Source organism: Diabrotica undecimpunctata, chromosome 4 (genome assembly GCF_040954645.1).
Source record: "Diabrotica undecimpunctata isolate CICGRU chromosome 4, icDiaUnde3, whole genome shotgun sequence".
Taxonomy (NCBI): domain Eukaryota; kingdom Metazoa; phylum Arthropoda; class Insecta; order Coleoptera; family Chrysomelidae; genus Diabrotica; species Diabrotica undecimpunctata.
The window spans coordinates 56,382,417-56,397,423 of NC_092806.1; the positions used below are offsets into that span (position 1 = coordinate 56,382,417).

At 33.9% G+C, this 15,007-nt stretch overlaps 1 protein-coding gene across 6 annotated transcripts in view; it reads right to left on the reverse strand.

Moving 5' to 3' along the window:
- Positions 1-15,007, reverse strand: part of Lar (tyrosine-protein phosphatase Lar) — a 1,676,858-nt gene that overhangs the window by 160,159 nt on the left and 1,501,692 nt on the right. For 5 of the 6 annotated variants that reach the window (XM_072529515.1, XM_072529513.1, XM_072529514.1 and 2 more), the window contains exons 7-8: positions 14,390-14,665; positions 4,558-4,842 (exon numbers count right to left, since the gene is read on the reverse strand). In XM_072529515.1, coding sequence (XP_072385616.1) covers positions 4,558-4,842; positions 14,390-14,665 — 561 coding nt within the window. Of the gene's footprint in view, positions 1-4,557; positions 4,843-9,126; positions 9,416-14,389; positions 14,666-15,007 lie in introns of those variants that run through there. The other variant, XM_072529516.1, reaches the window with a different exon arrangement.

Sequence of the window (15,007 nt, forward strand, 5' to 3'; positions counted from 1 at the left end):
TTAAAATACTGCCGGTCATGAATTTCTGTTCCAGGTATTTAATGAGGGTAAAGATGGGACAATTTCCATCAAGGGAGATGGAACAGCTAGTGAGAGATTGCAGGATAAATGGACTACAACTGATATTCGGCTGCAATGCGAATGCGCAGCTTTTGGTCTGGGACAGAACACACACCAATAAAAGAAGTGATTCATTAGTATAGTTTGTTATGGAATATGAATTAAACATACTAAATCTATGAAACAAATCAACTTTCGTAACTACACAACAAAGGGAGCAAATTAATATAACCGTAACCACAACAATTGGCTAAAACTATTAAAAAAAAAGGGCATATGTCAGATCAGATGTCTTGTTCGAACCTTAAACACATCTGCTTTGAAATAACAGGTAATGAGATTGTCAAGTAGACTTGTCGTAATTTTCGTAAAACAGACTGGGAAGCATATCACGCCGACATGGAATATGCTTTAGGCAGGGTGAAGGGGATGATAAGGCACACACTGGACTTAGAATGGCTGCCAAACAGTTTCAAAAGGTTCTTATGTCAGGGACAATTATACACTTATACGGTAGTAGAGAATTGAGGAAACAGACACACTACAGAAATGCTAACGCCCCATAAAGTACACTAAGTATATCTTCACTATGGAGTCTGATGGTATATTGGTTAAAGGTCCTATACATCAGGGACAATATAAGTACTTATACAGAAATATTCTCTACGCAAACAGCACTGCACCGTCTGGTACAAAGGGTCGAGTACGTTCTGGAAAATCAAGAGGTTATGCTGGATGCATTTAGATATACCATACCTCCCACGACGCAATAACAAGAGCGATTCGTCTAAAAGAAATAGACAAAACAAGCTGTAGATGGATAAACTTAGAAATTTAGAAAATTTATCCTTTAGAAGGGTTAGGTCCTGAAAGCCTGAATCTATATCTAAATTTGGTCAGTGAAGTCAAGAACCTGGGGTAATTATAAACTCGAGGTTTACCTACTTGAAATCAGCAGATAGAACAAATAACCAAGAGGTCGGTGACTACGGTAACACTAGCCAGACGAATTCATGGAAAAATTTGGGGTCTAAAATCAGATATGTTATATTAGATTTACGGTTAGATCACGAGATAGTAACATCAGAAATAAAATCAGTGGTACGCCTGGATGATGATTTCTGACCATAAGGTAAGCAGATACAGGTCTAACCTGTCCAAGTGGACCTCTGCCCACTAGAGGGATGGGACAGAGAAAACATACAAACCAGGTTGCAGGGTTATACCTGTGACACAGGCGGGTCTAAAACTGCAGAAGCGGCTATGAAAGCTCTTGGGGGCATTACGGTGAACTCCACGGTAGTGTGGGAATACCAAGAACTTAATAAAGTTATGTTCTCGGCAGATGGAGAAATATAACAGTATCACACTTGTATGGGTTCTAGGTCAACAGGGAATACTTCGGTCCAGAGCCGGCCATAGGAGCGCCTGGAATTGAACACAACATAACTCTTACTGAGAAAGTATACTCTGTCAAGCACGTGGCAAATTGAGTATTTTAAGAACACTCGAGCTAACAGGGCTGAAATACTAAGGAAAACAAGCAGAAATTTGCTGCAGATTCTCTGGCAGAGAATCTGGAACAAAAAACCATATCTTGAGTATGAGCCACTACATCGTAGGGGGTAAATACTTTTTTGAGACAACCAAATGACTTCAAAAACATATGATGCACATCCACTAGATCTGAACAAGCTGGTACAGAATTCCAGAATTCTGGAATGGATATCAAGCTGGAGCAACATTAACGGATATCAGACGGCCCCAGAAAAAAAATCCTCGTAGTTTCATTAGGAAACTATTAGGGAAATAGGACAAGAAACATAACTAATATTGATGCTTTCAGTTTAATTCAAATCGATAGATGTTTCCTGTAAGTATAAAATTTGTTTTTTCTGTTACTAGGATGGTTAAACAAGTATCATTATTAGTAATTTTTTATTTGTTTAGAAACCAATATAATGCAAGTAACTGTGATCTGTAACTACGTAAATGTGCATAAATATTTCAGTATAACGATTTTTTCTATATTTTCCTCAACATTAATGCCTATTATCACATTTTATTTTATCCTAAAAACCGGTGAAATTTGCCTCTGTATTGATTATACACTTACTTAAAATAACATCCACATCCATCAGTCGAATAAAAATATGGTACGCGTGAAAATGGAAATGTATTAGTAAGAGTAAAAATTAAATGATCTGTTATGAACTAAAAAAATACATACAAGTCTATTTTAGCATTCTGGACAAGTTCAATTACAAATTCATATACACCAATAGGGCAATCATATGCTAGTTAGTTCACAAATGAGTCATCTGTAATTTTGTATTTTCACAATAAATATTTTTTTCTTTAGGTCTTCGTCTTCACGGGCCATATCAGAATTATCCGACATTGGCTATCACCATCGCGAAGACTTCTCGATCTTCTGTCACATGGGATAATTGCTCTGCATTTTATATCACACCTCTACAGCCTTTTATTTTGTCGTAAAGGATCAGTTCTATATCGATTTCCACTCACTATATGTCCCAGATAAGCCATGTTCCGGTGTTTAGCAATTCTCTATCTTTGTTTACCCTCCTTAGTACATTTTTCTTGCTGTCCAAGGTATCTTCAGCATCCGTCTATGAATCCACATTCTCAATGCTTCAATTCTGTTCATGCTTGATACTTTTAGTGTCCACACTTCCACTCCATACGAAAGTACAGATGAAATATAGTATGTAACAATTCTTTGTCTTAATTCTAAACGGAGATGATTATTGCCAAGAAATGTCTTAATTTTCGTAAAAGTAGTTTTAGTCATTGCTATTCTGCATTTTATTTCTATGTCTAGATATAGTTGGTCCGTTAGTGCTAATTTTTAATTTAATTGAAGCACTGCATCTGGATTTGAGTTATGACTAAAGACTAAAAATTTGGTTTTGCTTCAGTTTATTTTAATGCCTTGATTATGGTATTTGGAGACCTTCCATAATTTCTGACAGAGTTAGTGTATCGTCCGCATATCTAATTACATTAGATAAGTACATTGTCTTTAGTTCTGCATTAAGTATTTGGACATAATATACTGTACTTTTGCTTGCATTCAATAAAACCCCTGCTACTTTTTGTTTTATCAGGACAACATACATAATCAGTCCTTTCTTTGCAACTATTCAGCTCATACGATTAGTAATTGCACTTAGCTTCATATTTATATTCTTGTAACTATGTGTCGCAACTCCTTGCAAATATGAGAAATAAAATAGAGACAAGATATTCTTTTACTCTATTAAGTTCCCAACAAAGTGAGTACACAAAGTGAGTACACATTGTTGACTATGCCTACCTACATATTTCCAGGAATTTTTGTAATTATTATTGTGTAGTAAAGCAAGTTAAAATTTTATACCGCTTAATAAATGTAAATTTCAAAGTTTGAGATTAATTATTCACCTTCCCATTAAATAAATCGTGCAACTTTTGAAACTGACAGTGACAAAAATCCATGAAGGAATCACATGTTATGGAGAACTTATCAATAAATATCTCTATGAGAGAGATCGCAAAATGAATAGTGAAATAGGTGCATGTCAAGAATGCTGAAATATACTATATCATGTCGTTTGTATATGTACATAAAACTATAGTTACTTTCAAGCAACAATAATTATCAATATACTAAAAACAATCTTATAAAAAATATAATTTATAATTAATATAACATATCATTTGATGATGAATGGTCTTGTTTTTTAGCAAAATTGTTTTCGAAGGGTGGTGTCATTGTGAATATCAGCTATTTTCAGCTCCTTTTCAATCACTAAACAAGTTTGAACTTTTTCTTTAAAAGGCAATGTAAAAAATCAGTTACGATGTTATACATAGCAATATAAATGCTAAACCATAATTGGTTAAGGTAAGAACATCTTTCTTACTTGTAGCCAAATTCAACACTATTAATTTATTGCAGTAACATCTGTTTTAATGTGCTGTCATAAGATAAGTTAATTACATCTTTTTCTCTTGTTGAGATCCTGAAAGTAAAAGGACATTGCCTTCATAGACTGGATAAGTGATTGTGGATATTTCTTCTATTTCCTTTACAGCACATGTGATTTTAAACTTAAGGATTATTTTCCAAATTTCAAAGCTGTGTGATCCTTCGCAGTAATCTTATGCATTTCTGTGGGACACTTTGGGATGTTATATTGCACAATATATATGTCCACCACATCGCTTCACTATATGGTGGTAAAAATCCCTCATCAGCATCTTTTAAGAACCACACAATGTTTTTTAAAAATTTTCCTCTTGTAAGATTATAAACAATATGGAAAAACAGTAAAGGTTGGAAATCACTGCATCAGAGAATATCTAATAACCTAATTTAATAATTTTAATAACTTCATTTTAAATTCTTATAATAAATGTAATAATTTTATTTGATGGGAGTACCTTTGCGGCCTTTTTATATGTACATAACAGACTTAAAAATCAACTTACCAGTTTCCCCAGTAGTAACAACAGCAGGTGCACTAGTAGGTCCCCTACCTATGCTGTTAACAGCAATCACAAACATTTCGTATTCTGTGTAGGGGCTCAGGTTCCTAACAGAATAGTACATGGTGATAATACCACTGATTTCACTGTAAGCCTGGTTGGCATATTTGGGCTTAAACTGGATAACATAGTATTGCAAGTCCTCTGGACCATTATAAGACCAAGTGAGTCTTACAGAAGTAGCTGTGATTTCAGATACTTTTACATTTGTTGGTGGTCCAGGTAAAGCTGAAAAAAGTTTATCTTTAATTAATTTGAAAAATTCTATGCTATAATAAGGACAAAAAGAAAAAAAGTAGATTATCTAAGGTCATAGGTATTGTATATGTATTTAGACATATAAAAATATATTTCTACATAGATATAAAAAAAATGTTTGACCTAGTGAGTCCACGCAATATGGAAGATGCATCCATGCAATATGGAAGATATTGCATAATACTGTTGATAGTAATAATTTTCAAATTGAATAATGAATAATACATTCGATGGTAATAAAGTTAGTGAAGGTAAAAATAACAGTGAAAGGAAAACATGACATTGCATGAAGAATATTTAATGAATTCTGACAGGCAAGTTTCCAAAATGAATAGAAGCTTGTAAAACTAACCTAATACTTGAACCCAAAAAGCTCTGAACATTAAAAACGATTTAGGTTCAATTTATATCTGATACTGTAGAAGTACAAGAAAAAAATGGGTCATCTAAATGATGTTTGATGTGAAGAATGCATTTAATTCTGCTAACTGGATACACATCATAACATCTGTCAGATTAATATAGATTGATTCAGATATGCGAAACATTAAATACCTGATTAATATAGTCAAGAACACAGAATTGAGAATTTTGATTCTAATGAAGATTATGCCAAAGACAGGTGTTTGGTTAGTTGTTGAGTAGTTTAATTTTTTCTGATTTGAGTAGTTTTCCTAAGAATAGCTACATATAAGAAAAATACATTAATCCTCAAAGAATACTAAAATGAATGGGATACAGAAAAAGAAAATGTATAGTGAAAAAACATTCTGATACCTATGTGAAAGCTTGGTATAAATGTTGGCTTAAAAGAGTGAACTCATATTTTACATAATTATTGACTGGACATGGTTCATTTCATCATAATTTCATAATGCTTTTGCATAATTCACCATAATGCTTTTGCATAATTCATCATACTTAATGCTTTTGCACAGCAACATCAGATGAGAGCTATGCTAGGAATGGTTACAACAAACAATATAATAGATGTAGTAATAAAATAGTAAGCAGTTTAAACTGTGTGCCAAACCCAAATATGCAGTTTGTAAACCAAACGAGAAGAACAGTAGAAGAATTATTTCGTGCAACAGCTGACAGAGAAAGGTTTCAGGAAATTGTAAACATGATGACGGCCAACGTCTGAATACAGACACGGCACCCAAAGAAGAAGAAACCAAACGAAGAGGCTATAAAGAGCAGCCAGGATGGGGAGTTGCAAGACTGATTTTTTTTCTGTTATTAATTTATCATATATTATATTGTCTATTTATTGACCTTTATAACAGTATTTTATTTATACTTATTATACATTTTTCCTTTTAACTATACATTATTCATACTTATGTTTATGTTATTGCTTTATTATTTATATATGTTGTAGATCATACATTTAAAGATCTGTTCACCAAGAATACACACCAGACACATTGCTGAATTGGGATGGTTTTACTTAACAGGTGATTTTTAGCTAGAGTTCGGCATTGTCTACTATATATTCCAAAATTAACACTTTTTAGAAAGTTAAGCTATAAGTATCACAATTTCAGAAACAATAACTCATTCTCATTATCAATTTGATGAGTATCTATCTATTGCCATGTTGTCTACCTTTTGTTGTTTATTTATTAATTTGCTCATCTTATTAAGGTTGTATATCAAAAGACTGTTTCCAGTATGAATACCTGTTACTAATTGAATAACTTTTTTGCCTGTGAGAAGACAAAAAACATAATTTTTTAAATATTTTGGTTTGCCTCAGTCCTGATGTATTAAAGAGAATTTACTCTTTACATGACTTTTTTCTCATGTAAAGGCTTCTTTTGCTATCTACACATTTGATTATTTATATTTTATTTTATATTTGTATAATGATGGAGTAGCATAGTATATACTGGATAATTTTTGCCTAACTTGCCACTAATGTCATCTTTTCCTTTTTATAATTCCTCGTTGACTACATATAAACGATTGTGTGTGTGTTTTTTTTTAACTAAATCAGCTGTGTTATTGCAAAAAAATCGGAAAGGCTTGGTTAGTCTTATAATCTTTAAAACTCTCAATACAATGCTAAAATTAAATACTCAAATATAAAAAAATACAGGAAGCAAATCAGGAAAATCCAGGAACAAAAGTCAATAAAGTTAGGATCTGGATCTCTGGGTGGTCAAGAAGTAGGTGCAAGTTATTGCCTAATTTTGTTTTTGTAGATGTGTAATTTTTTATATTAAAACTATAAGTTTCTTATGACTTTCATATGGCCTGACTGTAATCCAATTGAGAGGTCCAAATTGTTCATAGCTCATTTCAGTATTTGTGGTCCTATATCAGTAACAACATACGAAATAATGCATTCCCAATTGTTTTCTTCAATAAATTGATTGTGGTATGCTTCATTTGACACTTTGTGCCATTTTGTTGAAACCACTGCTACTTCACACCAAGCCCATTGAATTCAGAAACAAAAAATAATTCATCATGGTTTAATAGAGGTCAAGACCAAAAAATGATTCCAATAGCTTATGAAGCACATCAAACAGTCAGCTTTTCTAGATAACACATGTCAACAAGTACTTGAGGACTATCTTCAATATTCCAGCAAAATATGATGGTTGCTTAATGATAGAGCCATTCAGACAAACATGTGCTTCATTGGAGGACAACATTTTCTTGTGAAAGTTAATCAATAGCAATCTCTACTCTAATTACACAAGTTGGATTCTGTATGCTCACAAATCAAGATCTTATTATAAAATCTTCAATAAAATGGGTGGACACAGATCTAATTGTTGTGCATGATGGAAAAGAGACTTATTGGGGTCTTCCTCAATGCTACACGTATCAGTAGCAATAGCTTCTTTGGTATGCACAGGAGGGGGTTTCGCAGAATGTGAGTTATTACTTAAAGTTAACATGCTGCAAAAATATTTAATCATTAATCAAATTAATTGCTCTAAATTGGGGCAGTGCATTCTAGATGTTTTTTTTGTTGACAATTCAAGTCATTTCAAAACAATGTATCAAACTAATGATACCACAATAATTTAATAGTAACAAACACAACAATTTTGGAGTAAAACAATTCACTGGATAATGGAAAAATTTGATTTGCATTATGTAACTTAAAAGGGATCGAATCTTTTTATGTGCATATTTGGTAAAGTAAGTTTGGTTCAATAGAGCTATGTAGTCCAGAAAATATGGTTCAATAGAGGTATGTACTCCAGAATAATTGGTTTACTTTAGGACCTAGATTTTTGTACATCCTGCATATTGTATTATTGCAGATTGCTAATTACCAAGTATTAGTATTTCTTGTTTGAAAATAAATAAAAAATGAGCCAATACGTATTTTTTGATAAGGAATATACAAAAACCTGTAAATTAGAAAATCTTAAAGCCTTTGAATTTGCCAGTCCATTATCATTATGGTCTATTGTGCTTAAATTTCTCAGCTCACATTGAAAAAGTTTTCATTATGCAATAGGAAGTTTAAAGATCCATGCCAGGTGTGCTCATATATTATATATCATGTAAGTATTTAAACTCTACCAAGCTTATAAATCATATAGTTATTAAATGTATTTACAACTAAATCTGGACAATTTTACAGAAAATATCTTTTGCCTTTTAATATGATGTTGTCAATTTTTGAATAGACTGTATAATCCACACCTTATGCCAATTTAGTAATTATTTAGGGTAACAATATATTATATTACAAATATAATATTCCATTTTTGGGTTTTCCTAACACCACAACACACTTCTATCACCTAGAAATGGTGTGTACATAATATACAAAGAATGTTTTCTCTTCATGGGAATCTGTACCACATAGAAACTAATTTACATAAATTTATTGCCTCAAATATGTTTGAAACACATAAATTTCAGATTATAGCCTTAAACAATGACATTAATTGTACCTTATAGTTATCAAGAATGTGTGTAGGTGTGAAAAGAGTGGAAACTGGTATAATAAAAAGAATCATAGTTGGTACTGCTAAAAGCATATATAAATATTTTTAAAATGAACCAGAAAAACCGTTCAGGTTATAAAATTCTCCTTTCTTGCGTAATTTGTGTAAGATCTAATCCTTTTAAAAGTTTTCTATTTTTAATATCTTGCGAAGTCAATGATCTCGGGATGTAACTTAAAGGACAGATAATTTTATCTCGATCACAACAAAACAATTCAATCATATCAATATAAAAAATTTTCGCTATTCCAGTTATATTAAACAATCTTACTTTCTGCAAAAATCACTGGTAATGTTATAAATATAAAAATTAACATCATGATGTTAATTCTTGGAGATTTCTGCACACACTTTTCACATATAAACGACACTTTAAACGTACATCACTGGGAAGTTTATCACTTATAAGACGGACTTTCAGTGAAAATAAATGCATAATTTCACTCTAAGTAACCTTTTTACACCGTTTTCTTTATCAAATTCAGTCATATTGTAAAATTTGGTCCTGAAAGTGATGTCAACAAGTTGACTTACTTATCGTTATTAACAAAAAAATAAACATAGGCTCTCGATTTACCACGAGTATTAACAATCGGTTTTTAGATCGATATGAGAAGGGTGTTGTCACCAACAATCGATTAAATCGATTATTCGTATAGAGATGGCAACAACAAATTTTAACACAAATAAATATTATAATTCAATGAATTATGTTTGTATTTTTTTTTTAAATTAAAAATTCCTGGTAATAATTAAAATAAAAAAGCGATATAAAATAATATATTTTATAAAAAAATTGTAAATGTGTTCTTAAATTAAATTTATGACAAGAGTTACTGATCACAAGAACGTTAGGTATAGTTTTGTACAAAATTCATATATTTAATTTTAACTTATTGTTGTAATATTGTTTTAAATTGAAATATACATATTGCATTGTAGCGTTGATTGAAAATTTCAATCAACGATTCTAGTCTTAGGTTATTTTTTTATCATCTTATTATAACAGTCAAATAATAATAGACAATAAACAGTTACATTGTCACTGTGACAAAGAGTTGTAGGTAAGAGATGGGAATAAAACGTTAACTGATCTTACGTTCCACAAATAACTTTAATACTTTTAGGGGAAACGCGGGCAAAATAGGGTACTTAAGGTTTAAATTAGAATTTAAAATAAATCTGCAACTTTTAAGGTCTTGAAATAAGTCAAATATTATTATTATACTATTAACTATTTATCAATATAGCTTAAAGTCAAAAAAGTAAAAGTTTTTTTTATTATATGAAAAAACAGAAAATAATGTAAATTACCCCGTTATGTTCGTCGTATAGGGTAAAATGGGTATGGAATTAATGCACATAAATTTATGAGACTGTAACAGGAACAACTCTCACATCTCTCTGTGAAGTTTCCCTCTAATGGAATGTACAACAGGATCTATTTGATTTTCAGGTCTACTGGAGTCAATTTCTATATCAGTTGTAGATGATGGCAAAAAATCTGCTTTAGAAAAAACGGCCATATCCATAAGATACATGGCGGTTGCTTTAAAACCATTTATCACAGTAGGGATTGTAGCTGCTCTTAAATATGCGGCACTGAATAAAGGATGTGTTCTAAGCTATTTCTTTACTTCGTCATCATAATATGCACTTAGGCTTTATAAATGCAACATATAAGACCTTCAGCTGATGCGTAAAATAAGGTGGAATCCGTTGAAGCTCTAGAATACTTGACAAACTTCTTAAACCATGAAAAAAACAATGTCTTATCTATTAACCCTTTTTCATAGATCCAGCAGGCAACTAGCGGAAAAAATCTTTACACAAAATAAAATAGAAGTGACCGTTAAAAGCGTTAAACCTTTTAAATTCCCTAGTAAGGATGGAATATTTCCTGCTTTACTCCAAAAAGGCTTCATGCAAATACAGCCGCAACTACAGCGGCTTTTCATAGCAAGCCTTGTGTTAGATCACATTCCAAAAACTTGGAGGGACGCAAAGGTGGTATTTATACCAAAGGCGGAGAAACGTCCTACTGACAAAGCGAAGTCTTATCGTCCTATATACCTGACCTCCTTTTTCCTAAAAAAAAATGAAGAAACTAGTAGATTACTACATAAGAAGCGAAACATTAGCGAGGAAACCACTTCACAAACATCAGTTTGCCTACCAGACCGGCAAATCAGTAACTACCGACTTAAAACTAAATGCTCTGAATTCGCTAGTCGAAAGAATTGAAAGGACAATAGTGGCAAAAGAAATAACTCTTTGCGCTGTCATTGACATAAAGGGAGCATTCGATAATACCTTATTTGAATCCATAAAAAGAGCACTAGTAGAGAGGAGTATTGAAGTTTCACTAATACAATGGATTCAGTCAATGCTAAAAACGAGAATCATCACTGCTGGTATTGGAGAATAATCTGTGACTGTGACAACGGTAAAGGACTGCCCTCAAGGGGGAGTATTATCGCCTCTACTGTGGTCTTTGGTTATGGATGACCTTCTCAATAAGTTGCATGATTCTGCAACCCAAGGTTACGCAGATGACCTAGTTGTTACAATTAGGGGCAAGCATGACCAGACTATATCTAGTCTCGTGCAAACTGCTCTTAACGAAATTAAAAGTTGGTGCTCGAAAGAGGGCTTGAGTGTCAACCCCAGTAAAACGACTTTAATACCTTTCACAAGGAGACGTAAATACAATTTACAGGCTCCAACTATGAATGGCATCACATTAGACTATTCCAAGGAAGTAAAATATCTGGAGGTAACCCTAGATCAAAAACTCACCTGGAATAGTCATATTGAAAAAATGTTATCCAGAGCTTTGGTGGCAAGTTGGACCTGCCGCAAACGTTTGGAAAGACTTGGGGCCTACTTACTCTCTAGTCATATAAAAAAATAATAAGGCCCATGGTCACATACGCATCATTCGTATGGTGGCCAAAACAACAGCTAACGCCAAGCTGCAAAAAATGCAGAGGCTAGCTTGTCTGGGAATCACAGGGGCAATGTCAACATATCCCTCTGCAGCTCTAGAGGCGATGCTGAACCTTCCCCCCTTGCAGTTCTGCATAAGGAGGTAGACAGTAACTGCCGCCTTAAAACTGCGACAGACACAAATAATGAAACCTGAAGATCTAGTTGGCCACCTGAAAATCTTAGAAGAAATTACATTGGATTCTAAGGACATGCCGACAGATGCTATGCCAGTCAAATTCGACTTTGAAACACCCTTTGAAGTGGTCATAAAAAACCTCCAAATGGGTGAAGAAATTGAACCAAAAGTGGAAGAAGGTTCACTCGTATGGTATACGGATGGATCTAAGATAGATGAAAGGGCAGGAGTGGGAGTTACTGGGCCCAATTTCAGGCTATCTGAATCTCTTGGAAACGCCCCAACTATCTTCTAGGCAGAAATACATGCTATAGACATAAGTGTCCAAGAATGTCTCAACCGAGACACCCGTAGGGCAAAAGTCTTTATTTTATCAGACAGCCAAGCCGCCTTAAAGGCTCTAAAGCAATTTACATGTGAGTCAAAGTTGGTTTGGGACTGTAAACAATCTCTCAAGAAGCTGGCGGAACGCAACAATGTAACTGTGATGTGGGTGCCAGGTCACAAGGGAATTACAGGAAATAAGGAAGCTGACAGCCTGGCAAAAGAAGGAGCTAATACCCCACTCCAGGGTCCGGAACCCTTCTGTGGACTATCGAAAAGCCACATCAGAGAGGAACTTCGTACCTGGGAACTTAATCAACTAAGATCATATTGGTCTAACACACCAGGACAAAGGCAAGCAAAAAGGCCCATAAAAGTGTCGCCTACTGAAACAAACCGCCTTCTCGAAATGAGTAAAAAAGATATCAAAATACTCACTGGCCTTCTCACTGGTCACTGCCCTCTGAGATATCATCTCAAGAAGATGGGCAAATCAGATGGTGAGAACTGTCGTTTCTGTTACAATGAAAAAGAAAACGCAAAAGCAAACGACTAAAATTCTTAGGAGAGGTCAGTCTGGCGTCCTCTGGCATAGGAAACAAGTCACCTAGGAAGCTAATCAACCTCATCAGAAGTATTGGCATTTAGAGTTTAACTAGATTAAGGTATGCACAAAAGATCTCTATAGGTCGAAGTGCGGTGAGGCCGCATGGCCTTAACGACCTCACATAATCTAATCTAATCTAACCCTTTTTCATTAAGCTCAACCAATCCATCAGGCACAAGGCCATCCAAAAACCCCTGCTGCATTTGCTTTCGGTTAAATATTAGCATGGGAGAGGCATATGCTCCTGAGGCAGAGAAACAAATTTCTCCAGTTTCACCCCTCTCGGCGGATGCAAGCGCGCCAACTTAGCACTTTCCTTTTGAAGCTTTGATTTAAGAAACCCCCTTTGGATTGATCGTAACTCCTGCTTCGTTACGTTGAAATGTTTTTCTGCTGTTAATTTATACTTCTGGACAGTTTCTTCCAACAGTTTAAAGAATTGTTGAACAACCACTTTGTTAAATCCCATCGCACGGGCACCTGACGTAGCCTCGGACTTTCTGATTGACAACTCTTTGTGCCCATTTAAAAATCCTTGCAACCACCCCTGTCCAGCCATTTTATGGTTTTTGTTAAAGGGGTGCTCAATATTATTTTTATCAGCAATTTCAAAAAGGTCAAAGCTTGCTTCTATATTTTTAAGATAAGCAACAAGTCCTACTTGTTGTTCGGGAGTGAAATCAGGCCTTTTAGCGTCTAAAACGTTTGGAACAGAATAATTTGCATTATCTCGTTGTTTTTTCACATGCCGCTCTAAAGTTGCCTGAGGAACAGCAAATGTAATTGATGCTCGGTAGTAACCCATCTCACCAGCTACTACATCATTTACAACCTGTTGCATGCTCTCTGTTGACCACTTTTGACGATTAGTTTTCCTTTCGTAGGTAAATACCATCTGAAACAAAACCTGAAAACCTAACACATTTTTGGAAACTAGCGTAAAATAAGATATTAGTTTTATAATGCACTAATACGTCATAAACAATAAAACATAAAACGGACTACCAATAGATATGGTAAAACGGGGTACCATTTTTACCCTACCTATTGGTACCCTATTTTGCCCAAAGAGCAGATTTTGAGATTATGACCTGTTTAAATTATTACAAGTATTTATTTTTTAACATAATCACAAGATATTTTCTAAAACACATTCACTGCTAGTTGGAAATATAGTTATTTAATAATAAATTAGTTTAGTAATACTTACCATGGATTATTTTTCGGCCGATATTATAACTTAGTTAACTAAAAACACACATGTACTGTTCAAAACAATCGACTAACTACTATAATGATATCTGCTTTATGACAGAGGCCGTAAACATGCTCTTACAATATAATTTCATTAACGTCTTATAGATGGAGCAAGTGATATTGGAACAAAAGGGGGTAAACTGTTTTAGGCAGTTAACCCGTTTTTTCGACGTTTCCCCTCTATAGTATTATAACATAAGTATCAAAAATTATACTTACATTGGACTTTAACCTGTGCCAAGGCTTCGATGACTCCCAAAGCACTGGCCGCGATGCACGTATAATTGGCTGACTCCTGAATATTGGTGAGTTCAAGAGTATTTTTTCCCACGGGCAGTTTATCTTCAGGAGTAAGTTCTTGTGTTAGCCCTTTGCGCCATTTTACAAATGGCATCGGGGAACCTACAGCCACACAAGTCAAATTGAGGTCATCACCCAATTTGACTTCGCTCATTGTTGGGGGAGGAATTGAAAATTGAGGTGGAACTCGCCGAACTGAAACAAAGTTTAATAAGATTATTTTAAGCTACAGGCATATGAAAAAATAAGGGCTATAGTAATATCGCAAAAATGCAGATACATCAATTACCTTTCTATATTTGTTTCTGTTTCATGAAATAAAAATACTTTAATAAATAATGTATTACGAGTAGTTACGCATTTTGGACGAATAAAATATTTTAGCCGGTGCTATTAGTATCTAATGTTCAGAGAGAAAAAGTGATCTTAGTCAACCACCTTATTTGGCGGAAGCCACTCGATAGATAAAGACAGACCTTTATAATAAAGGTAATTATGAGGACTTCACCTTTTCGTAATTTTCCGAGTTTATGATTT